Here is a 26,364-nt window from a genome sequence, read left to right as displayed (position 1 = left end):
GACGTGGTCGTACTGTATGCTGCGTGTGTGGGAGGGCCGTCGCTGCAGCTGTATGTAAAGCCTCTGTCAGGATCTGTGTGAGCTCTGCTAATGGCCCTGCACTCAACAAGCTGTAGATATCTGTGGTGTATACTCCATCGGTCTCTCTACAGAAGGTATATCTCGGGTGATAGGAGGACTGCCCAACCTAGCGGGTACTGTAGTGGAAATCCACCGTAAGGAGAGAAGTGCGTGATCCACCGTAACTCTGATGGGCCTGGGGCCAATCGCAAAAACCTGGATACTCGGGATGAAGGTTGGTGAGGTTAAAACATAATCCACTGTGCTGGCCCCATGTCTGTGTGGAAAGCAAGTAAAGCCACTGGCAAGTGGATACCTCTCTAGGCCATTTAAAATGGCCAGCCCATGTGCAGTCCCCATCTCCAAGAGGTATCTCCCATACTCAGTACACTCCACCTCATCCTGTGATCTCCGGGTCAAACACATCTCCTCCACATCTATTTCTCTCAACATCTCCTCTACAGTGTGAAAGAAGGAGGTCTGGTATTGAGCCGTTCGAGCATTAAAGTCCCCAAGTATGATAATATCTCCCTCCCTGGAGAACTCCCATATGTCCTCATCTAGAATCATATATGGAGATTGCCCCTTGGGCGCTGCATAATGAGATGTGCTGGGTGGAAAGTAACATATAGCAATGTATAGGGGTCTACCCTCATCTGCCCCTCACTCTGACCCACATGTACCTCGCGCTCTCATCACGGCGCATAACATGGATGAGTGGATGAAGATCCTCTCTAAAAAGAACTGCAACTCCTCCAGATCCGCGACCACCATGCTTCAAACGGGCCTCCTGTCTACAAGTCGTCTCCCATCTGTATCCCACCACTCTCGGTAATGTGCTGCCTGGGGCCTGATGTGTCTCCGAGTAGAAGATGATGTCCCTATCTCTGAAGCTGTCCTCAAAGGCCCCCTTATCCAGTCTCAATGCTCCGTTGCAGTTCCATACTGCAAGTCTCAGACTGGTCCCATAGGTCTCGCACCGTCAGGTGGTGCGTCTCTCTAGTATCACCACTCTGCCTCCTCTGTAAAATGCTAGCTTCCCTTTTTCTCTGGCTGCCCTAATCTCCGGCATGCACTCCCTCATATGTGCTAGCTATGCCAAGGTGAGGTCATCTCCTAAAAAGATGCCCGTTTTCTTAAGGGCGGAGCGCTTGGCCAAGAAATCCTTCTTGGCCTCCAAGGTGGGAAAGCGTAAAATGAGAGCTCTCTCCTTCGAGCTCTCTCCTCCATTCTTGTCTTTCTTGCCCACTCTCCAAGCCCCCGTGTGTGTAGGCCTCGAAATGCCCATGCGTGTGTATAAATCTTTGGCTTCCTCCTCTACATTGTCACTGTCCTTAAGACCCTTGATCCGCACATGAAGTTCCCTTGTCTTTCTTCTTTGTTCCTCCTCAATGGTTAGGTTGATAATCTTCGAGGTAGATGTGCTTTCGGCCTCCTTGTTCTTACCTTTCTTGACCACTTCTATCCATTTCTCCGTTTCATCTACTTGCTTTTGCGTCTTCATGAGCACCTCCACCCACGAGGAGGTCTCCCGGGCCTTCTTTTCTTCTCCCTCTTGAAGTGTTCTCACTTGGGCCTTGATGGTGTTCAGCTCCTCCATCATGACGGGCTGAATTTCACCTTCCTCGAGCTTATGTTGAGCACGTGCTTCTTCTATCTCCTTCTTGAGATTTGCGATCTCTGCATCTTGGGCTGCTATCCACGCTTCAAGCTTCTTGACTTTGTCAAGAAGGCTCCGGTTGACCATATTAATTGCATTGTCCTCCTCTTTCTTGTGTTGTTGGATGGCTGCCTTGATCAGGTCTTCAATGTCGATCCTCTCCATCTTGTCTTGGGCTGAAAAAGGCTGGTTTCGGGTTTAAAATTAATTAACCCTTGGCCATAGGAAGAGCTCTGTGCGTGTCTGCAGCGCTTCCCACAGAGAGAGAGAGGCCAGAGGGGGCTGTTGCGAAGAGAGAGAGAGATACGCAGCAGGCGGGAGAGGGAAGCAGGCGGGGGGGGGGGGGGGGGGAGAGAGAGAGAGAGAGAGAGAGAGAGAGTGGCGGGAGGGGGCTACGAGGAGAGAGAGAGATGGCCGAGTCCTTTTGGGGCGAGCAGAGAGAAGCGAAGAGCATGTGGGGGCGGAGCGAAAAGAGAGAAGCGAAGCGAAAAGAGAGAAGCGAAGAGAGAGGGGGGGTTGGCGGAGGGGGGAGTCGACCAGCTGGGGGCGCATAGCAATCGTGCAGCAGTCGCACGGTGGGCAGCGAGCAGGAAGGGAGCGGCGGCTACACGGGAGGCGGAAGGGTCAGGCGAAAAGAGAAAGGGGGAGTTGGCGGAGGGTGGAGTCGACCAGCTGGGGGGCGCACAGCAATCGTGCAGCAGTCGCACGGTGGGCACAGCGAGCAGGAAGGGAGCGGCGGCTACACGGGAGGCGGAAGGGTATAGAGAGAGAGAGAGAGAGAGAGAGAGAGAGAGAGAGAGAGAGAGAGAGATTGATGTGTTAATGTTCACCAAGTACAATGCTTTGATAGGCATGTAGCATTATCTATTGGCCCATAGAAATCACAAACACTAGTTATGTAGAAGGCATGCTTTAGAAAAAGCGGGTAGATTTTAAAAAAAATTAATGTTACCTTTTGGATAGCCAAGAATAGCTTTAGCTAAAGCTATAAAAGCATGATTGTATGATGAGAGGATTGGAAGTAATAAGAGCTCGGCAATGTAAGCACCATTTCTAGTTTTGCTTTTAATGGTCACTTGTTCTTGGAGCAGAGCAAGGAATTTTTGTTTTTTTGTCTTATCCCTATATGTGTGTTGTGTCAAGGTGATCTTCGCACAACAAACATCTAGTCATTTAGTTCAAAATTCTTGGTGGTTTAAGGTTATCACATGGCAAGGGGGATGCGGGAGGTGCAACAGCACAAATGGGAGCAGCACCAGAGTTGAGCGTGCAAGGGGAGAGGGTGGTGTGGGTAGACTACATGGATCCTGTAGCATGCTGAGAGTAGGTGTTTAGTGCTTTTGCAGAGGACCTAGGTGTCAATGTGCTTTTAGTCTAGTGATTAGAGCTTTGTTGGGTATAGGGGAAGCTTTGCAAACACACAAACACACACACACACTTTTTTTTGGTGAAGTCTATTTATATTTATGTTATAGTAAGCAGTCCGCAAAAAGAGGACATGCATCTACAACATCAAAATATAGCAATGTATGACAAGTATGCAGGGTAAGCCAGATCACGGGCACGCATACATGCGAAGAACAATTGTTGCAGAGACACTTGGAAGAAGTGGTATTTAGCTGGAGGCGGATCACCAAATACTCTATGGTTTCTGTCTTTCCATAGAGTCCAAAGAGCCCAGTAGCGAACCCAAGTGAAAAAAAGATCATACCCTTGCCTAGCAAGGAGAACTCCAAAGAGAAGTAAAGCTTGCCGAAGGAAGCACTAGGGAAGCGTGCCTGTGCAGAAGCTACTGAAGAAACTATAAGAAATCACGAGTCTCAGGGCAATGCTAGAAGAGATGGGCCATGGACTCCTGTGGGGCCATACATCTCTGACAAGTTGATGGACCAACGTGTCTGCGTGCCAAAACGTATCCAACTGGGAAAACCCCAAGCATGACCCGCCATAAGAAAACTCGCTGGCGAAGCGGCAGTTTGCAAGCCTAGAGATGCCGCAATCTTCTTCACCACCAACATGCATCACGAGTCATAGACCAAATGCGATTTGTATGATCTGAAATCCAAGGGGGTGGCAACAAAACCTTATACAACTTGGCTACCGTAACATCTGCCAACATCAACGGACGGCAGCCCGGATCATCAGAGTAGAGGGCCCAGTCCTTGAGGCGATGCATAAGCTCAATACAGGGTATCGGCTGAAAGTCCTGGAGCATCTGTGAAAGTGCATGCCAAAGGGAGCGATAGTGCAGGCCCAATCCAAACTGTCTGACTGCTGCTGGAAAAGACAATGCATTTCTTGCATCATCAAGCACATCACCCACAATATGGATCCCTTTTGACTGAATAAAATATGAACGTCTGGGCTCCTGCAAAGCCAATGGAAGTGCAAACACCTTCGACCAATGCAAGCTCTCAGCACGCAGAGAGTTCCCATGAAGAGTGTCCCGTCTAGTCCATTTAAGATGAGAGAGAATGTGTTTCCTGTCAGAAAGAATACGGGTCACAAAAGGGCATCCCTTAACTTTGCCATCAATGTGCCCAAGAAGGAAATCCCACTGAGTTGGCTGCTAGTGGCCAAAGGCATCAGCAGTCAAATATGAGAGCAAATGGCGCATCATGACAGCCCAGGGCTGATCGCCTTGCATTAACTCAAGCATCATTTTCCCCTTGTGTGCCAGAATGTGAATGTGGATATTGAGAATATTAAGTCCCCCATGCATCTTCGGCGAACACAAGTGCTCCATGGAAAGTAACCTACGGCCCTCACAGCCATGCTGCGACCGCCTGAAAGTCTCTGTAATAGTAGACATGAAGCGGGCTATGTCTTGCTTGCCAAACATCATCAAAGGAAAAATGAACTGTATATATGCAACCAAGATCGATTGGACTATGCGCAATCGGACATGCAATGGCCAAGTGGCTTACTTCCAATTCCAATTTCTGTTTCAGCTTGGTAAGCACCCATTCCGTTTACTGATGTCTAGTGACTGTCCACCCCAAAGGGTAACTGTAAGAATGGGTACTATGCAATGATACCCACAAAGAAATGCTGCAAGAACTGTACAAGAACTGTACAACACTGTATATGGACAACAAGCGTAAAGGAGAAAAGAAGATCACAGCTGAATATCACCAGAAAAGGTAGTACATGATGTGGAGCAGCATGAGGGAGGTCATGTAGATGTTGCCTATCACTGCAGAAGCTGAAAAGAGAGAGAAGAATGAGGCTAAGCCTAGCCACCTTTATTTAGGTGGGAGAGGAGTTGGTCGGCCAACCAGTAGAAAATCAAAGGACTGGCCGACAATGCATAAAAAATCTGAAATGATGCCTAAAAATAGGCAAAAAATATGTAGTGCCTAGATGCATATGCAGGGCTTCAAATGGAGCCAGATACAAGCATGAATGTGCATGGGAAAGTCAGCTGGGGATGAAATAATTTCCAACACCTCCTCTTCAGCGCTAGATGGGTGGACCAACTTCGGCATGCTGCAAAAAATCCTCCAAAGAGTCTGAAGGAACAACCTCCTCATAAAAGGCACAAAGCTCCCGAAGATATGGTACATCTGAATACCGAGAAGGACAAGAAGATCAAGAAGATATCGAATACGAAACACCAGGATCAATTTGGAGAGAGAAGCCCTCAGGAGATGGAACCATAGATGGCTCTGAAAAATGTAGTACCTCCTCTGCATCATCGCAACAAGTAGCGGGACCAAAGTAGAATCCTCCTCTGAAGAAGAAGTAAATGAAACAACCACTGGAACAAAAGGATCATCAGTGACAACTGAATTTGCCAGGGTCGAAGTAGGAACAGGCTTCAAGATAGTGGAAGATGCCTCCGGAATATGTGAGGATATCTCATCCACCTGCTCTGCAATAATAGCATCAGCATGTAACAGCACAAGAGAAGGAAGATACTCATCCAAAGGGATGAGCGATCGTCAACTTCTCAAGGTCCGCTTCCAACATGGCAATCTTTACGGAGGAAACACGACCATACCTCCTCTGAATCTCAAGCCATATCTGTTGTGCATTATTCCCAGAAGAGATGAACTGAGCATTAATGTTGGGAGTCATGCAATGTGTGATGATGAGGCGAGCACGAGCATCCAACTGTCCTCGGAACGTTGGATCCACCAAAGAAGGTGTAGAGACAGAAGTCCATACACTAGCACTCTCCAGAAGAAGTTTGGTATAATAGGACGAGGTATGATAATTGGTGGATGTCAGCTTCATAGAATCACTGACTTGGGGAGGAGCATAGGATGGTAGAGAAGAAGGTAGATACAATGGAAGAGGAGAACCAAGAGAAGTGGTGGGGTGGGTAAATGGCAGTGGATACAAGAGAGAAGAAGAAGTAGTGGGTAAGGGCGTAGGAATTTGGGTAGAGGGAATAGGTATCTATGTAGAGGACACTTGTGTATTGTGAGTAGGGGAAGAGAAGAGAATCCCCGAGAGGGGAGAATGGTGATCTCCAGAAGCCATCACCTCCAAGAGAAAAAACCGCAGCTCTGTAGGAAGAAAAAACACAGCACTTGAGGCAGTCCCGCAGCTCCACGGGAAAACGCAGGTTACTGATGAAGAAACGCAGCAAGTGAACAGCTCCTATATGCTGTAAACAGTCAACAGCAGCATGGGAAAAGAAACGCAGGTCCCTGTAGATGTTTCCCGGCTCTGATACCATGTAAGAATGGGTACTATGCAATGATACCCACAAAGAAATGCTGCAAGAACTGTACAACACTGTGTATGGACAACAAGCATAAAGGAGAAAAGAAAATCACTGCTGAATATCACCAGAAAAGGTAGTACATGACATGGAGCAGCATGAGGGAGGTCCCGTAGATGCTGCCTATCACTGCAGAAGCTGAAAAGAGAGAGAAGAATGAGGCTAAGCCTAGCCACCTTTATATAGGTGGGAGAGGAGCTGGTCGGCCAGTAGAAAATGAGAGGACTGGTCGACAATGCATAAAAAATCTGAAATGATGCCTAAAAATAGGCAAAAAATATGTAGTGCCTAGATGCATATGCAGGGCTTCAAATGGAGCCAGATACAAGCATGAATGTGCATGGGAAAGTCCATCTGGGGATGAAATAATTTCCAATAGTAACCAAGATGTCGCACAAGTTCCGTAGGTGGAACAATCGCCCCAGACCAGAGAATGGTATGCCAATCTTTTGCATGCAATGGCAAAAAGCCTAGATTTTTGAAAATTCACTTGTAGGCGAGTTGCCAGACCTTACAACGACAAAGCATTCATGAGTTGTCAAAGATCCTCTTCTGTGTTCTTGGGTGTGAAGAAAGAGTCATCAGCATACGCTTGTGCAATCATAGTCTTTCTTCCATGCATCTCTAAGCCATGTAAGGTACCTGTAGCAATAAGGTGATCCATGTATTGAAGCATCGGATGTGTAGCAATTGCATATAACAATGTATTGAGAGGACAACCTTGATGTACTGACCGATGGAGAGTCCATTCATCAGATAGATCTCTAGACAGAATGCATGCTACTTTACTATCACGGTACATCCAATATATGATGTGTTGCATTTTTTCGCCGAATGCCAGCAATTTCATAGTCTACGAGATAAAATCCCATTGTACTGTGTCTAATGCTTTGGCAATGTCCACTTGGAGTAAGAGAACTTCCTGGTGAGTATACTTTGCATATTCTATCCCCACATAAGCATTGGCAATATTATCCATAATATGTCTACGAGGAATGAACCCATACTGAGCAGGATGCAGGCCATCATGCAGAAAACCTTCAATGCGATTAACTACCATCTTAGCAACCAGCTTATAGATAACAGGCATCAACATAATGGGTCTCCGGTCAGCAAATCATTCACACAAGTTCTTCTTAGGGAACAATTTGACCAACCCTTTTTCCAAGTTACCAGCATTTGTTGAGTTTCCCAAGCATAATTAATCATATGTAATAATGCAAGCGAAAGGGCATCCCAATACGCAAGGAAGAACTCTACAGTGAGACCATCCCAACCCGAAGACTTCCATTTACAACATGACTTTATTGCATCTCCTAGTTCCTCTTCCGTGAAGGGTGTCTCAACCTGCAATGCCTGTTTTGGGGACACAATCGGATGCACATGTTGTAAAATCTCATGGCTTGCTGACAGAACATCATACGATGGCAATGCAACTTACCCAAATTGTTTGGCATAGTGACTCACGCAAGCCTAGGCCAACTCTGCCGTGAGGTATTCCAACAATCATCAGCATCCTTAACAAATGTTTTCACATTGTCTTGTATAGTGCAATCCTTTGAAAAGTTCCTTAGATGAGCAGCCCTTGTCAAAGAAATCTCTTTGCCTAGCCTTAGTTTCCCATTTTTCAACTTTCTTGTAGGCTGTGATCATTGTATTGTAAGAACTGCCTAGCCTGACATAGGCGTGTACCCTTAGCCGGAGACAAATCCCGCATGTGACTAATTTCTGTCAACTCCCGGCAAGTGTTTTTGGCTTGAACAACAGCCTCTCTAGGATGGCGCATGTAATTCGTCCCGTACTCGCAAATCACATATTGCATACGAGTAGTAAAGGCATTCCAGGCATAATCAACATCAATCAGGCTTTTCTTCCAAAGAAGGGCTTTTGCATCACGGACCATGTCTTTTAAGTCGCATGCTGCAAATAACTGTTATTGACAATGATAAGACTTTTGACGGGCAGCCTGTCATTCTGCATCTCAAAAAAAAGACAACCTCAACCAAAGGGGAGCATGATCCGAGTGCGGGAGGCATAATCCACCCGCATGTGACAAGTATAGGCATCATATTGGTGTGCATTAACGATATACCACCGATCCAAGCGTGCCCGATAATTGGATTGTGCATTATGCTGATAGGTATAGCAAGAATGCAATGGCCTAGATGCTGTCCAAAGGTCAGCAAGATGCATCTGAAGCACTAGCTAAGACCAAAGGTGACGTTCAGAAGCCAACATATGCGTATGGCCAGATGTATTATCCCCTGGTTGTGGAGCATTATTGAAGTCCCCGTGTATAAAAGCATAGTGCCTCCAAGGATACTGCATCATAGCTTGCCAAATCAAGGCTCTCTGATGTGAAGATTGCGGAGCATATACCGAGGCAAACTCAAGAATCTCCGCGTGCACGAGGCATTGCATGACAATCCATTTGCCATCCTCGTCATTAAGAGCCATAGAGGGCTGAAGTGCATGTTTCACAAGAACCACCACACCAGAAAACGAATGCTCACCCGCATAAAAAATATCATAATCGGCAAAATGCCCCGTTCGGCCTGCATAAACATGTTGATTGTGCTCTTGCAAAGCAGCTATATCTGGCTGCAATTTATTAACATAAGCCCATACCAGCTTCCATTTCCGTTGGTCACACAACCCTTGCACATTGTAGGTCAAGCATTTTATTTGTTCCAGCATATTTACAAGTATGTACATATTGTGCCGCACAAGAAAATATTCAAGATTGCATTTCTGCCTTAGGGTCCATGTGATGATCTTGATCAGGCATTGATTGTTGTTGCCCAAGCAATACAAATGCTATATCTTCTTCCGGAAATAAAATTCGATGCTCAATCATTGTAGCCAAAGGAATGCCTATTCCTGAGTTCGCTGTTGGAGTTTGTCCTATTCCTGTCTAAGTACGGGATGGAAAAGTCTTCCGAATAGGGGCTGGTTTTTCTGAGAGAAGATGAAGGATACCAGGCTCCCACACTGGCACCGTGGCAGAAGGAATGTATCCCCCTCTGGAATCGAAGTCTAATAAGTTCAGAGAGGAATATCGTAATGGCAAAGGTGTAGAGGGTGAGTAGATGTAGATGAGCTGATTGTCTCCCAATGTAAGACCTCGAACCGGGCTCTCCAATGAGTAAGAAGTCCCATTCCCTGTGTGGTCCAAATCAAAGTAAGGAGAATCAACTTGTGGTGAGAAAAATTGGTCCTCCGGGAATGCGTGTAGACGATCCATGCTGTGTGCTCTTGAGGTCTTCAATCCCTTTGCTCACGATAGCTCTGATACCATGTAAGGGCAAAAGGACGAAAGGACCAGATGTATGAGAGATCAGAGCAAATCAACATAGCATGAAATGGGTGAATGAGTGTATGTATGATGGTGAATAAAATCATGAGGTGGCTTTGAGCAGTAGACCGGCGTAGAAGCACAGAGGAGGTTGGAGCAAAAGCACGGTCGGTGACGAAGGCTCGTGTCGATGTGAGGCAAAGGCACTCCGCGAGGTGGTTGGTGTCGAAGGCTAGCGTCAATGGATGCAGAGGCACTCCGAGGTGGTAGATATCTCTAGTGGTGTAGGCTCTGGTGACAAGGGTGCTGTGGTACATGAGGGGTGGAGAATAGCAGAGAGGGGTTGCCGTACCGAGTGGTGGAGGCTCTGGTGACGAGGGTGCTACAATACGTGAGGGGTGGTGAAGATGAGCAGAGAAGGCTGCTATCCCAACGACATGATGATGATGAAGCGGAGAGTGGGTTGTTGTCCCGAGGTTAGAGCTGTAAGAGAAAATGTTAGCTGTCATCTCCTGTCTGTACATTACACCAGGGCCTCTAATGTGGGTGTGCTCGCCTAGTTTTGGTGTTTCTCCATTTTTCCTCACTTTCCATGTATTTTTCCCATTTTTTTTTTGGGTGTGGGAGGCATGTCGGCTATATCAGATGCTGGCCGACTGCTGAGTTGCTACCCAACCTGACCTGGAGCACTGGCCGACTGCTAGTTACCTGGCTGACTGGCTTGTTGTTGGTCATGAGCAGTCTTGTGTTGGTCGTGAGCGTATTTGCTGCTGTCGGCCTGTTTTGGACTGGCCGACCAGCAGCTTGGGGCCATATAATATGGTCCCTGTCCCCCACACTTGCCATTGTATCATTTCGGGATTTCTCTACTGTATATACAGAGTTTATACAGCTTCTCTCTCCCTCTCTCATCTGCGTTTTGCTCTCTACAGTAGTTGTCTTCATTTCCGCTGTGCATTTTGACATGGTACCAGAGCCCCAGGTGGCTTGAAGGTTGGAGCCTTTGGAGAACTTATGTGGATTGACAGTTGGACGTGACCAACCACGGCATATGGAAGGTGATGATGGAGTCGGTATTGGAGTCTTATGACTTGGCGGATTTCATTATTGTTGGTGTTCCACGGCCAGAGTCAGAGGACGGGGAGTTGTTACCCTCTACTAGGAAAGAACGGGAGACTCAGGCACAGTTGTGGGATCTTGTCAATGCTCGTGTCCGTTCTTTCATCTTCCTAAATTGCACACCATAGGTGATTAATCATATAAAGCATATGACACTGGCCAAAGGGATTTGGTAGCATTTGGCTTCTCTGTATAATAGGGTATCACCCATGAAGCGGATCTCCTTGGAAGTGCACATGCGGGTGATGAATCTTGCAAAGTCTTCGACGATCCAGGAGCACATCAACAAGTTGCAGGCTCTTCAGCACGAGGTTCTTCAGGCAGGGAAAGAGATATCTTGAGAGGACATGGCCATCACGTTGTTGTCCCATTTGCTCTCTCAGTACTCAGCATTTTACTCCTCTTTGATCACCAGTGGCAGGCTGAGTACCATCACGTGGGAGGAGCTTGTGCCTATGGTTTTGGATCAAGAAGAGCGTTTTACGAACCCTCCACAAGGCGGAGGTTCTGAGGCCTTGACTGGCCAGCGGTCAAAAGGCTGTAACAACAACAATAAGGGCAAAGGGAAGCCTTCATCAGAGAAGTCTTCTGAGAAGAAGCTCAATTCAAACCTTGAGAAACTGAAGGTCGAGCGGACCTGTAAACGATTGTGGCGAGAAAGGTGTTACGATCCTGTGTTTTTCCCTCTAGACAACAAGTAGGTGGGCATGGGCACGGAAGCACAGTGTGGACACGCATCAGCTGAATGTGAAAAGGAAACCCATGTTAGTGGCCAGTCCAAGTGTGAAAGGAGACAAAAGAGATTTTAAGTTTATAAGGTTTAGTAACCTTTGAAGGCTTAAAAAAAAATCTTATTATTTTTGAGGCATGCGTTTTTGCTATAGTTTTTTTTGGGCGTTTTGGAGAAAGCGATTTGAATCGCATGCTTATAAAAGCAAAGGTGGCGGAGATTCGTGGGGTCGTGTGGTGGTGAGGCGCATCACCTTGGATTCGAGAGCAGGGGGGGGTCGCCGGATGGTCTTCACGGGCGTATTCCCTAGAGTGCTGCTGCGCATGGGCGTTGTTGTTGCTGGGTGCTACTGTGCATGGGTGGCACTGCTGCACATAGGCACTGCTGCGCATGGGTGATTCTGCTGCTGCTGCTGTCGTCAGGTACAGCCGCCGCCACTAGGTACAGTTGTTGCTGTCGGGTATAGCTGTCGCTACCAGTACAGCCGCTGCTGTCAGGTACAGTCGTCGCCACTAGGTACAGCTGCCGCCATCGGGTACAGCTGTCGTCGTCGGGTGCTGCTGCGAGGTATTGTTGCTGCTGCTGCTGCTGCTGCTGGGCACTGTCAGGGGCTGTGCGCATGGCTAAAGCCAGGCGGGGGCGAGCGCATGGCTACAGCCACATGGATTGCTGCCAGCGCATGGATATCAAGAGTGCTATATGCATGGGCTGCTAGCATCCAGCGACCAGATAGGTGGGCAGCGAGGCTAGCTATTAGTTAGGTGGACAGCCAGTTGGGCAGTCAGATGGACGCCAGGTGTGGGAAAGCGGTGCAGAGGATGGGCACACAGCAATGAATTTGACCAGGTATTGGTAGTCGTGGAGGAGGTTACATGCATGTGTGGAAGTAGCCAGGCAGGCGAATCTTGGTATCATGATTGTAGGCCTTGTTTATGAGATTGGGATACAGAGGATCAAGCTGCATATGCATAGGATGATGTTCTTGGAAGAGATGTGTTGTTGCTCTTTGTCTTGGACTTGTGTGTATTCAGGGATTGCTTGACACATCCTCTATCTTTCTCTCTCTAGGTTTTGGCAACCGTGATCTGATGGTTTATTTGTCATGGAAACAGGACATTGGTCTTTTGAGAAGAAACAAGACTTTGGTATCGAGGATACAGGCCTTTGGTTTATGGATAGAGGTCTATGGTTTATCAGATACAAGTCTTTGGTTTCGTATGGAGAACATGTCTCTGGATTCATGTGAGCAGATTATAGTTTTCTCAAGGTTACATGCAGGCTGTGACTATAGGAAGGACATATGGTTTGGTACAGCCATACTGCTGTTTGGGAAAGGGTTGTGGGATCCATGATAGAGATGGAGAAGACCTTTTCAAGCAGGGAGGTGTTGTACAGGTGTGCCTTCTCTATGGAATGCTTTGCTGTAATAGCGAGAGTTCTTATTTGGAAAGTCCTGGGTGAAAAGCTATAAGGGATCCTATTGGTAAAGGATTCGACAAGTTGTACTTTGTACTCATTTTTGATCAAGTAAAGAAATACCGCACGGGGCGCCACTGCATTTTGGGGCCAATCGGTGTCCTTGTATTATTTGCAGGAGCACTCTAGCTTCCCCTGTTTGTTTTCTTTTTCCAGGTTCCCATAGGTGATGAAGTGTTTTGTGTGCGAGTGTTTGTTCTACCGCCTGTCAGATTTCTGAAGGCCGGTTCCATGGTTCCATTGTCGGGATATCATCTACTTTCTCAAGGAGGCGAGCCCATGGTTGTCACATCAAAAGCTTCGACATGTGGAAAGTGGAAAGGAAGTACAAGAGACAGTGCAGGATTGTATGTCTTTGCCTATATGAGGTGAAGAGCAAAAGCTAAAGATGAAGCTCAGGAGAAAAGACACCAAGGACAGGAAGTAGTCATCCAAGAACAAAGCAGTTGAAGAGTTATGGTGCAAAAGTTGGTTGAAGGCTATGGCTTTCGACACTTTGTCACTTTATCTTCACGGAGACTTCATGGGTTCGGAAGGCAGCTTCTTTCTATGTTTAGCAGTGGTGATATACTATGCTTCATTGGGGACTTGTGCTTACCACTTGGGTGGAGTACAAGCAGGTTTTGGGTGCCTGAGGATGTATCAGATAAGGCTCAGCCGGAAGCGGAGGAACTTAATGTTCTTATTCCCAAGCAGATACTGGCACACAAGGAAAGAAAGATACAAGGTAAAGTTTCCTGTCGCTATCTTGTGAAGTTCAAGAACTATTCACCGATGGATGCGAAGTGGATGGAGGAGGGTGACTTAGCAGATTCACCTCAGGTATTGCAGCTTTATCTTGACGCCTTTGAGTTGGAGCCGACTCTTGCAACGGCTTATTCAGGTTCAGTAAAGCATAGGTCTGGAGCATTGCCTGATGCTCAAGAGGGGGGTAGCACCTCCACTCCCTTGTTATAGACAAGCTTAGTTTTTCATCTAGGAGTCGCTTGGTGACATCTTTGTATTCACGCGAGGTACTGAGGCTGACAATACATTTGCTTTTGGGACTTCTATGATATTGTGTACTAGTCACATGAGATGGTAAAGTTGGGTATGGTTCACAGTCAGCCGCACCTTGAACTATAACTGCAACTATGGATGGTTTTTGCCTTTGGAACTAAGGTATGACTGAGGAAGATTGGGATGTTGATCTTTGTCATATGGTCTTGGTTGTTCTTGACCACAGGATCGGTCAATTAGATATTGAGATGATGCTATTAGTGGAGTTGGTCTCCTTTGGAATGGCATGGGTTGGTTGAGCTCAAAGTTTGCAGTAGCCTGAGTTAACACTTCAAGACTCTATGAAGGGCATAAGTCTTGCGAGCAATCCTAGAGTTGGTTTGGTTCACAGATATATGGATCGAACTCTTTGTGCATGTATGCATACACTTTCTGAGGTATTATTGTATTCTGGTGCCATTGGATCCTGGTACCATTGAGAATACATTGGGTAATACTCTGGATTGTGTGGTGTGATGTATGTATATTGGTATGATACATCAAGTACTTTATTATGTGCATGGATGCACCACTTGGTGTGACTCCTGTGGGATGGCCATGAGACATATGTGGGAAGTGTTAGAAGTCATCTCCTGTCTAGTTTTATACACCAGGGCCTTTGTTGTGGGTGTGCCCGCCCTTATGAGGTGTTTTATCATTTTTCCTCACTCCCCGCATTTTTCCCCTATTTTTCCCATTTTTTCTGTGGCTTGGGAGGCAGTTCTGAGTTGGCAGGAGCACTAAGTGGCTGGCCGACTGACCCATCAGCAGACAGGTGACTGGCCGACTGCCCAACAGCAGTCGTGGACCTCTGTACTGCTGGCCGACTGGATGTATGCAGTCGTGGGCTTTTCATTTAGTGCTGGCCGACTGATGTTGCAGTCGTGGAGGCCCTTTTCAGCAGGCCGACTGCTTATATGGGGGCATATAAATAGGCCTCCAGCCCCCTTGCCACTTGTGTATCATACCCGGGATTTTCTTGTGTATATCAGAGCAGAGTTACACGCCTATATCTCTCTCTCTCTTGTGCTGTTTTTTTCTGCATGCGTTTTTGCTCGTGTCCCAGATCTGGTCATCATCTCCGTTGCGTATTCTGACATGGTATCAGAGCCTAGGCTCTAGATAGTTCTTGGGATTTGTGTGAGCAAGAGAGGGACTGTTGTGTGGCTGATTGGTGGACTGTTTTGGACTGTTCGAGAAGAGGAGAAGCAAGAGGACGGTGGGCTGATTTGCTGGACAGCCACTTGCAGGTATTAGTTCTTCTTTGTTCCCACCCACCCTTTTCAGTGGACATCCCCGCAATGGCAGATCTGTTTGAGATGGCCGAGAGACATGTGAAGATCCCGACACTCCCCACGTTCCCAGTGGACCGTCAGTTGGACGGGAGCAACTACGGCATATGGAAGGTTATGATGGAATCTTTTCTGGAGTCTTACGACCTCGCAGATTTCGTCGTTGTTGGGGTTCCACGGCCAGAAGTTGAGGAAGGGGAGTTACCGTCAACCCGAAAGGACCGGGAGGCTCACACACAGATGTGGGATCATGTCAACGCCAGGGTCCGTTCGTTTATCTTTCTCAACTGCACACCACAGGTAATCAATCATGTAAAGCATATGACGCTGGCCAGAGGTATATGGCAGCATTTGGCTTCTCTGTACAACAGGGTATCGCCCATGAAGAGGATTTCCTTGGAAGTACAGATGCGGGTTATGAGCCCTGCAAAGTCGTCGACGATGCGGGAGCATATTAACAAGGTGCAGGCTCTTCAGCAGGAAGTTCTTCAGGCTGGGAAGGAGATATCGTCAGAGGACATGGCCATAACGTTGCTGTCGCACTTGCCCTCTTCGTACTCAGCATTTTACTGGTCTTTGATTACCAGTAGCAGGCTCAGCTCCATCACATGGGAGTTGCTTGTGCCCATGGGCCTGGACCAGGAGGAACGATTCACGAACCCTCCTTAGGGTGGAGGTTCGGAGGCCTTAACTGGCCAACGATCGAAAGGCCGTAACACGGGCAAAGGGAAGGCTTCGTCGGAGAAGTCTTCTGAGAAGAAGTCCGTTACTGACCGCGAGAAACTAAAGAAGGCAGAGAGGACTTGTAATGATTGTGGCGAGAAAGGCCACTATTGGAGGCAGTGTCCCAAGCGGAAGACCGAGAAGGGTGAAGATTCCTCAGCAGCAATCATGAAGACTCCGGCTTTTGTGCACCTGGAGGTGATGGACACCGATGTTTCATTTTCTTCAGGCAGGGAGGAGATTGGAGGACTCTCCGTAACGGATACTCGGGAGTGGATTCTCGATAGTGGTGCTTCCAGGCACATGACTCCTTTCCGTTCCGGTTTACAGGATCTCTGCAGGCTTTCTGGTCATATTCTTATTGGGGATACATCCACTATCCCAGTTCACAGTGAGGGCAGGTTGGAGATAGTTCCCTATGGCAGAGGGGGGAAGCATTCCTCCCAGGTGTTGTATGTTCCGGCACTTGGTTTTCATCTGTTGTCAGTGCATCAGGTTTGCAGGACTGGCGTACGGGTGGAGTTTGATGAGCATTTTGTTGCTCTTCGGGACAAAGCAACAGGCCAGGTGGATTGGGAAGGCGGAGTGGAGAATGGAGTTTACAAGCTTTTAGCACTCTCTCTCCCAGGTCCTCAGGTTTGTGATGAGTGGCAGTCTGGTAATGGCCACTTAAGTGTGGATACGCTGCAGGTACAAGCTTTCCGGGACCAGATGGTGGATAGCTTACCAGTAGATGGCAGCAGTTGGCAGGAACTTTCCAGTACTGATGTTGGTGGTTCTTGTGTTCGTCAGTCAGAGGAAACTGAACAGGTCACTTATGCTCTGTAGATGAGGATGTTCCTTCCACGGGGACCTTTCGGAAAGCCAGGCAGGTGGCAGTTGATTACTTGCAGAAGGAGGTGCATACTCTAGGCTTTGTGGTTCCGGATTCAGAGGGGGTGGTTGACAGGTTTCAGAAGGCCTTGCGTGGTCTTCATCAGGTTTCCGGGACTTGTTTTTGCACCGTAATAGGTGTTGATCCTTGTGAGCAGTGTGATGCCTCTTTGACTCAGAAGCAGAATGGTTCATTGATCTGGTTGATGGACACCAGATTGGACGGGAGCTTCCTGATGAGGCAGTTGAGCTCATGGTTGCAGATGACTCTTTGGGAGGTAGGATTGCGTTTCCTGTGGTTTCTGCGGCATGCGAAGGATCATGGACTCTTGTACACAGGAGGGGGATTGTTGGTTGGAGTCTGACTCCACGGTTGGAGCGACTCAGTTTGTGGAGGAGATCCGGACACGAGGTGATCTACTTCAGGCCCAGGAGCAGTTTTTCGGAGCAGTAAGAGGCAGTCATCTTTTGCCTTGTCGAGCACAGAGGCAGAGTACCGGGCTGCTTGTGATGCTGCTTGTGAGGTGGTGAGGATGCAGAGGTTGCATTGCAGGTTTGGGCTTCCACTGGAGGAACCCATGGTCATCCAGAGGCACTTTGTTCGTGAACAGATCGTTGCTGATGACATCTTGCTAGAGTTCTGTTCGACGGAGGACAATACGGTGGACCTCTTCACGAAGTCGCTATCTCAGGATTTGCTCAGGCGGCACCCCAGCTCCCAGTGGTTGGTTTCACAGCCAGGAGCTGAGAGGGGGTGTTAGAAGTCATCTCCTGTCTAGTTTTATACACCAGGGCCTTTGTTGTGGGTGTGCCCGCCCTTATGAGGTGTTTTATCATTTTTCCTCACTCCCTGCATTTTTCCCCTATTTTTCCCATTTTTTTCTGTGGCTTGGGAGGCAGTTCTGAGTTGGCAGGAGCACTGAGTGGCTGGCCGGCTGACCCATCAGCAGACATGTGACTGGCCGACTGCCCAACAGCAGTCGTGGACCTCTGTACTGCTGGCCGACTGGATGTATGCAGTCGTGGGCTTCATTTAGTGCTGGCCGACTGATGTTGCAGTCGTGGAGGCCCTTTTCAGCAGGCCGACTGCTCATATGGGGGCATATAAATAGGCTAGTCGTGGAGCAGGTTACATGCATGTGTGGAAGCAGCCAGGCAGGCGAACTTTGGTATCATGGATTGCAGGCCTTGTTTATGAGATTGGGATACAGAGGATCAAGCTGCATATGCACAGGATGATGTTCTTGGAAGAGATGTGTTGTTGCTCTTCGTCTTGGACTTATGTGTATTCAGGGATTGCTTGACAAGTCCTCTATCTTTCTCTCTCTAGGTTTTGGCAACCATGATCTGATGGTTTATCTGTCATGGAAATAGGACATTGGTCTTTCGAGAAGAAACAGGACTTTGGTATCGAGGATACAGGCCTATGGTTTATGGATACAGGTCTATGGTTTATCAGATGCAGGTCTTTGGTTTCGTATGGAGAACATGTCTCTGGATTCATGTGAGCAGGTTATAGTTTTCTCGAGGGTACATGCAGGCTGTGACTATAGGAAGGACATATAGTTTGGTACAGCCCTACTGCTGTTTGGGAAAGGGTTGTGAGATCCATGATAGAGATGGAGAAGACCTTTTCAAGCAGGGAGGTGTTGTACATGTGTGCCTTCTCTATGGAATGCTTTGCTGTAATAGCGAGAGTTCTTATTTGGAAAGTCCTGGGTGAAAAGCTATAAGGGATCCTATTGGTAAAGGATTCGACAAGAAGTACTTTGTACTCATTTTTGATCAAGTAAAGAAATACCACAAGGGGCACCACTGCGTTTGGGGCCAATTGGTGTCCTTGTATTATTTGCAGGAGCACTCTAGGTCCCCCTGTTTGTTTTCTTTTTCCAGGTTCCCATAGGTGATGAAGTGTTTTGTGTGTAAGTGTTTGTTCCACCGCCCGTTAGATTTCTGAAGGCCGGTTTCAAAAGGCCACTATTGGAGAAAGTGTCCTAAGCGGAATACCGGGAAGAGTGCCGATTCTTCAGCTTTAGTTGCAAAGACTCTACCTTTTGTGAACTTGGAGATTTTTGGACACAGATGCTTCATCTTCTTCGAGCGAGGAGGCAGTTGGCTTCATCGCGAGGGATACTCAGGAGTGGATTCTTGATAGTGGTGCTTCCAGGCACACGACTTCTTCCCGTGAGTTCTTACAAGATCTTAAACGGCAGTTAGGTCTCATTTTAATTGGCGACAATTCCACTATACCAATTCATAGTGAGGGTAGGATGGAGATCATTCCTGATGGCAGAGGGGGGAAGCATTCCTCTCGTGTTCTTTACGCCCTCGCACTTGGTTTTCATCTATTGTCAGTGCATGAGGTTTGCAAGACTAGCTTCCAGGTGGAGTTTGAGGAGCATTCTGTTGCTCTACGGGAGAGAGAAACAGGCCAGGTTGTATGGGAAGGCGGAGTGGAGAACAATATCTACAAACTCTCAGCTCTCTCTTCTCTGACAGGCACTCAGATCGGTGACTTGTGGCACTTTCGGTTTGGCCACTTGAATGTGGATGCGCTGCGGCGGTAGGCTTTTCAAGACTAGATGGTGGATGGCTTGCCAGATGATGGCAGCAGGCAGGAACATTCCAGTTTCGTCATTCAGAGGAGCCTTTACAGGTAAACTATGCTTTGATGTCTCGTATCATTCGAGACGAAGAGCCTCTTGCAGTTGAGGAAGCTCTTTCCTAGGGGACTTGTAGGACAGCCAAGGAAGTGGCAGATGGTGATTTGCAGGTGGACGTGAATGTTGAGTAGCCTCCAGGCTTTGAGGTTCCAGGTTCAGAGGGGGTGGTTTAATGGTTTCCGAAGGCCTTATATGGTCTATAGCAGGTTCCTAGGACTTGGCATACCAACGTGTACACTACACCAGGGCTAGCAGTCATCTCGTGTGTGTACACTACACCAGGGCCTTTGTTGTGGGTGTGCTCGCCCAGTTTTGGTGTTTCCCCATTTTTCCTCACTTTCCATGTATTTTTTTCATTTTTTCCTGGGTGTGAGAGGCATGTCGGCTGTATCAGATGCTAGCCGAGTGTTGAGTTGCTACTCGACCTGTCTTGGAGCACTGGCCGACTGGCTTATTGCTGGTCGTGAGCATATATGTTGCTGTCGGCCTGTTTTGGACTGGCCGATCAGCAGCCTGGGCCATATAAAACGGCCCTTGCCCCCCACACTTGCCATTGTATCATTCTGGGATTTCTCTAGTGTATATACAGAGTTTATACAGCTTCTCTCTCCCTCTCTCATCTGTGTTTTGCGCTCTACAGCAGTTGTCTTCATTGTCGCTGTGCATTTTGACAGAAAACATAGGTTTGATGGATGCAGAGAGGGTTGCTGTCCCAAGGATGTGAGCTGTAGGAGAAAACGCAGATCTGATGGATGTAGAGAGGGGTGCTGTTCCAAGATGTGATCTGCTGGAGAAAAACGCTGGAGCTGATAACGATGATGATATTCTAATGTGGAGCAGGCGTCGACAGCAACAACAGATGGTATTATTGTTTATGATGTGGTCAAGTGCTGAATGATGAAGCGATGCATATATATGGGGTTGGGTTGCTAGTCGGCCCAGTACAGGGGCTGTTGGCCAGCAGCCAAGACCCAAAATCCTAACATAAAACCAAATAAAACCAGAAAAAACCCCTTTGAGGGCTGGGAAAAATGCCATTTTCACACACCCCCTCTCAGGCCAAAAGGGGACCATGAGAGAAGAAAGATACCAGGGTCCCACATTGACACGAAGGAATGTATCCCCCTTTGGAAGCGAAGCCTGATAAGTTTAGAGAGGAATATCGTGATGGCAAAGGTGTAGAGGGTGAGTAGATGTAGATGGGCTGATCGTCTCCCAATGTAAGACCTTGAACGGGGCTCTCCAATGAGTAAGAAGTCCCATTCCCTGCGTGGTCCAGATCAGAGTAAGGAGAATCAACTTCTGGTGAGAAAAATTGGTTCTCCGGGAATGCGGGTAGACGATCCATGCTGTGTGCTCTCGAGGTAATTAATCCCTTTGCTCACTATAGCTTTGATACCATGTGAGGGAAAAAGGACGAAAGGATCACATGTACGAGAGATCAGAGCAAATCAACACAGCATGAAATGGGTGAATGAGTGTATGTATGATGGTGAATGAAATCATGTACAAGAGGCCCTTTGATGTGAGGCGACTTTGAGGAGTAGACCGGCGCAAAAGCATAGAGGAGGTTGGAGCTGAAGTACGGTCGGTGACGAAGGCTCGTGTCGATGTGAGGCAAAGGCACTCCGAGAGGGGGTTGGTGTTGAAGGCTAGCGTCAGTGGATGCAGAGGCACTCCGAGGTGGTAGATATTTGTAGTGGGCAGCGGAAGGTGAAGTGGTGCAGGCTTTGGTGACAAGGGTGCTGCAGAACCTGAGGGGTGGAGAATAGCAGAGAGGGCTGCGGTCCCGAGTGGTGCAGGCTCTGGTGACGAGGGTGCTGCAATACCTGAGGGGTGGTGAAGATGAGCAGAGAGGGCTGCTATCCCAACGATACGAAGATGATGAAGCGGAGAGTGGGCTGCTGTCCCAAGGATGTGAGCTGTAGGAGAAAACGCAGATCTGATGGATGCAGAGAGGGCTGCTGTCCCAAGGATGTGAGCTGCTGCAGGAGAAAAACGCTGGAGCTGATAACGATGATGATATTCTGATGTAAAGCAGGCGCTGGCAGCAGCAGCAGATGGTATTATTGTTTATGATGTGGTCAAGTGCTGAATGGTGAAGCGATGAATATATATGGGGTTGGGCTGCTGGTCGGCCCAGCACAGGGGTTGTCGGCCAGCAGCCAAGACCCAAAATCCTGAAATAAACCCCTTTTAGGGCTGGGAAAAATGATATTTTCACACATTGTGTGCACACCTGAAGCTTCAGACGAGGTGCAACGGAGATTTGAATCCATGACCCAACTCCACAACCCATAGTGCTAACCACTAGACTACAAACACGTTGATGTGTAGGTCTCTTTGCAAAAGCACACTCCAGGCTCCATGCATTCTATGCAAACCGCCGTCTTACTTGTCCTCGACTTTGGTGTGGTTCCGTTTGTGTTGCTGCGATATACGTGTCGCCCTTGCCATGCTATAACCTAAAACCACCAAGAATTTTGAACTAGATAAGAAAAGCTCACCATGATCTCTCCTTGAACCAACATGCATATAGGAGACGACAAGAAAAAAGCTTTCTTGCTCTGCTCCAAGCACAAGTGATTGTTAAAAGCAAAACTAGATATGTTGCATAAAGTGGCGAGTGCTTAATATTTCCAATCCTCTCATCATACATTCGTGAAGATACAAAGGAGTCTTAGAGCATATATATAGATTTACAAATATACTTATAAGCTATAAATGACCCAAGCAATGTTAACTGGAACAACTATAGAGGATGTCCAAAATAAAACGAGGTTTCCACAAATGTGAGCAGCAACTCCCAATAAGAGACAAATCAGGGCACTGAGAATATGCCTGTGCAAAAAACCAAAAATGCCAAAATCCTTAATATCATCTTGGACAAGGACAAGCTTGAGGCTTCATGTGCTGTAGTGACATTTAAAAATGCACATACTAGGGGGAATGCACATTTCCTTGCCATGGTGCCTATGTGGTGTACGTGTTGATCTCGCACTTGACAGAGTGTGGCCTACTAGATGCCCGTGAAGCTTGTGTATATAGATTTAGCTTAGTCTTTCATGATTTATTAAACATGTCAATGTGGTGTGTAACCTGGTTCGCTTATTTATATGTAAAGCTATTTCTCCAAAAAAAAAGATAAAGGAAAAAAAGATGCATGTGAATTTTTACCTGGCGCACTGTAGCCCCTCTAGTCAGATATTTTTAGTATATTCACATTCATAAGTCTTGGGTGTGCTGTAGTCCCTTTAGTCAGATATTTTGAGTATATTCACGTGAAATTTTGTTTGGGGGTGCTGTAGTGCCTCTACTCAGATATTTTTATTATATTCACATTCATAAGTCTGGCCGTTCTCATCTGACTTTTAACACATGCTGGTATTTATTTTTTTCCCAGGGAACACAGGTCTCTTCTACATTTCTAATTGAAGAATTTATAAGTGGGTTCAATGTGAAAAGACTGCCGTGTCAGTATCACAGAGCATTTATTGGATGGCACAAAATCGAACACATTTGTCGGAGCAAAGTACAGGTCTTTTCTGCAGTGGCTGTAAGACACGACCAAAGCCAAACAGAGGTGGTTTCACAAGGACCAAAACGAAGAGGGCGGCCCAAAAAAAAAACTACTGAAGGTGACCAAGCACCAAAGAAAAGTCCATCAGAATTACAACCTCTCCATACAGAAGAGAACCAACAAGAGTTGCCTCCAGTGACGCAAATGCGTGATGGGCATCTTTTTAAGTATACAGAAGTGGTACCAGAAGTTCGTTTCCAACAATTCGAGGATGAGCAAAGAGTTTCAGCTGCAGTTGTGAAGTACATAGCTCAAGTGTCCAGGGAGTCAATAGGTTCTCGGGGCTGTTTCACCATTGCCTTGTCTGGAGGCTCACTTATGAAGGTAAACCCCTCATTATCTAGGATGCAAGGAGTATCAAAAGGAAAGCAAGGGACTACTGCTGCACCCTAAGATCTGACCAGTCACTTGTCAGGATTTGTTAGATGTATAATTCATTTTTCAAAAACTGCCCATTGATTGAATAACTCCTTCATGCTGATAAGGACAACATGTGCTAGATATTGTCTGGGTGAGCTCTTAGATGTGAATAGAAGGAAGCTTAAGCATGGCAGTAAGAAAGCTGATTGGCTACAGCATCAGCTGTGATGGTGGTGGCACATAGGCTGATCAGCGATGATAGATGTAGTCTAGGCAAAGTGTCTCCAGTTACAAGTTTCAGACAAGGACAAGGGGACATTTTATCTTTAGGAAATCAAGCTAACAATCTAAACAACTTTTGCCATGTATCATATCAAAACGATCCCGCTCATTGTGCATTGAAAGCTGTCCTTTTTTCTGGCATACAATAGCCTTGAAGATGCAGCTCCCCCCACCCCTCCCCCCCCTCCCCCTTTTGTCCTGGTCACCCTCCCTATCTAGGAGTGCTACTTGCTGTATAGGTGACTGCTATCGCGGGCTCAGAATGCGGACGGACCGGGAGCTGTTCACCAAATGATGAACACTTGAGCCTTGCATGAGGGGACGATGGGAAGAAATGCAAGGGTATATGCCAAGGGTTTGGTGGTAGCCGGCAAATTAGTTGACAACCCCTTCTTGTGAGGGGAAGATGGGAAGAAATGCAAGGGTCTATGCCAAGGGTTTGGTGGTAGCCGGAAAATTAGTTGCCAACCCCTTCTTGTGAGGAAGGTAGGAGCTTCAACTTTTGCCACTAGTGGTGTCACTCCACCAGTGACTCCTTAAGAGGGTGAGGAGCAAAGAAGGAAGGAGCTATGGAAAGCTCAACCTCTACTTCAATGCTTGTGTGCATGCAAGAGGGTGAGAGTGAGAGTGAGAGATGTAGGAGTGTGTGTGTGAGGCTGCAACGTTCTCCCATGTGTGTATGTGTAGCTGTGTGTGTGTATGTGTGTGTGTTTTTATCTCTACCTGCTGGGCGTCGTTTTCTTCTTGCTGTTGGCAGTCACCTTTTCTGACTTCTTCTTCTACACCTGTTCGATTCCGCCTGCTTGCTGTTGCCAGTTCTTGTTCATAGTCGCATGCTCTACCTCTAGGCTTGTGTGTGTGAGAGAAAGAAAGAAAGAAAGCTGTATTAACGTCTACTAGAGGCCGAACTCGACCTATGAGACAAATCAATGTATAACTGTCAATGTCCTCTGGATGTCCAGAGAAAAAAAAGGACAAAATGAACATGAAATAAACTATGAAAGTACTGAGCTAGTGGGGGGGGGGGGTTGTGATGGATGGAGCACTACTGCTAGAGGCTCAGTATGCAACCTATATGCGTAGGGTATACAAGAATGCAATGCAGATCTGTCTAGCTCCAGCCAGTACCATAATGGGGGTGTAATATGTGATACATAGGTGATGGCGAGGCAAAAATCCCTCGGAGCATGATCTCCGGGTGTGAGTGTAAGTGAGTGAGCCGCTCTTGGATATGGTGTTGATGTCGAGCCCATATCTCTGTGACCTCTCTCTCATGTAGTCTGGGAGTCTGGTAGCCTGGTGCTCTCGGTCTCCGTCTGGCTCGGAGGTCCTCAGCGCGCTGACGTGTAACCTTCTCTTGTGTTATGGTAGACACTGGGATAGATCTCTAGAAGAAATCAGTGAGGTGGAGCTGTCGCCCACCTCTCCCTGTGATATGAGTCCATAGCAGTGCCTCTCTGTGACGCTGTCTCTAGCAAGAACTGGCCAAATCTGTGCTGGTCTGTGGACTCCATGATCTAGCGGAGTGAGGGATGTCCACTGAAGATGATGGTGTATCTCTCTCTAATGTCACTATATGCTTTGCATCTGCATACATAATACTCCTCGCTCTCAACCTCCTCCTGGCATAGTCTGCATATCCTCTTTGCTCTGGGGATCCGTGCTGCCCTACTTGCCTCAATCTCAAGCTGGTATGATGACACTCTGAGCTGGCCAATCGCCACTCGGGCAGTGTGAGGCATGTACACATCCATATATCCGGGTCGCTGAATGAATCCATCCGCTGAGATACGCATAAACTGATCTCTGTAGTATAGCATCTTCGGCGGTAGAGGCTGACTGGGTGTAATCCAAGTCTCTTGAGTGTATGTCTGCCATAAATCCTGCCGAAAGACTCTTTTCCTCTCACTATGAGAGAGCTGGATGTGTGGTGCATTTATATCATACTGGAAAGGTGGTAGGTGATCTATGTTGAGACCATGCTGAGTGAGCCACTGTATCATCCGTGAATACCATGATCTCCTATCTCCACTCTCTGTGAGCTGCCTGGACGCCTCAAAAGCTCTATGTGAGAGTCGATCTGATGGCATATCTCTGATCCTTTGTATGAAGCAGATCGTCTGGAAGAGGGGCTCTACTAGCATAGGAGGTGTGGCAAACTCCGCTCGGACAATGTCATGTGGGACGGAGGGTTTGTTGCGGATCATTTTTGAGAGCATGAGAATCTGAGGTCTCTCTGTCTGAGATCATGTGGAGGTGGCGAGCCCAGGTGCCCATACTGCTGCAGCATACATCAAAGCAGGGGTGACTAGTGTGTCAAACAACCACCCCTTTGTGTGCCTGGTGACACTGTCACTCTAGCATGGCTAGAGCTGCATACCCTCGTGTGAGTCTATCCCTAGCTGCCTGTGCCATAGTAAATCTTCCTGGCGGAGTCGCAAATGTAATCCCCAAGTACACATATGAGTCTACCACCTCTAC

At 47.5% G+C, this 26,364-nt stretch overlaps 1 protein-coding gene and 1 pseudogene across 3 annotated transcripts in view; one reads left to right on the top strand and one right to left on the bottom strand.

Annotated features, from left to right (window-relative positions):
* LOC147620858 (putative 6-phosphogluconolactonase 1) overlaps window positions 1-26,364 on the top strand; it is a 104,148-nt gene that overhangs the window by 5,562 nt on the left and 72,222 nt on the right. For all 3 annotated transcript variants that reach the window (XM_086825125.1, XM_086825126.1, XM_086825124.1), the window contains exon 2: window positions 23,065-23,565. In XM_086825125.1, the coding sequence (XP_086681251.1) occupies window positions 23,065-23,565 (501 nt within the window). The remainder of the gene's footprint in view (window positions 1-23,064; window positions 23,566-26,364) is intronic.
* LOC147620859 (uncharacterized) lies at window positions 619-1,688 on the bottom strand (annotated as a pseudogene).

The sequence above is a fragment of the Cibotium barometz genome, chromosome 31, assembly GCF_041138505.1.
Source record: "Cibotium barometz isolate CiBa-2024 chromosome 31, ASM4113850v1, whole genome shotgun sequence".
NCBI lineage: Eukaryota > Viridiplantae > Streptophyta > Polypodiopsida > Cyatheales > Cibotiaceae > Cibotium > Cibotium barometz.
This window is presented reverse-complemented; position numbering and strand designations above follow the sequence as displayed.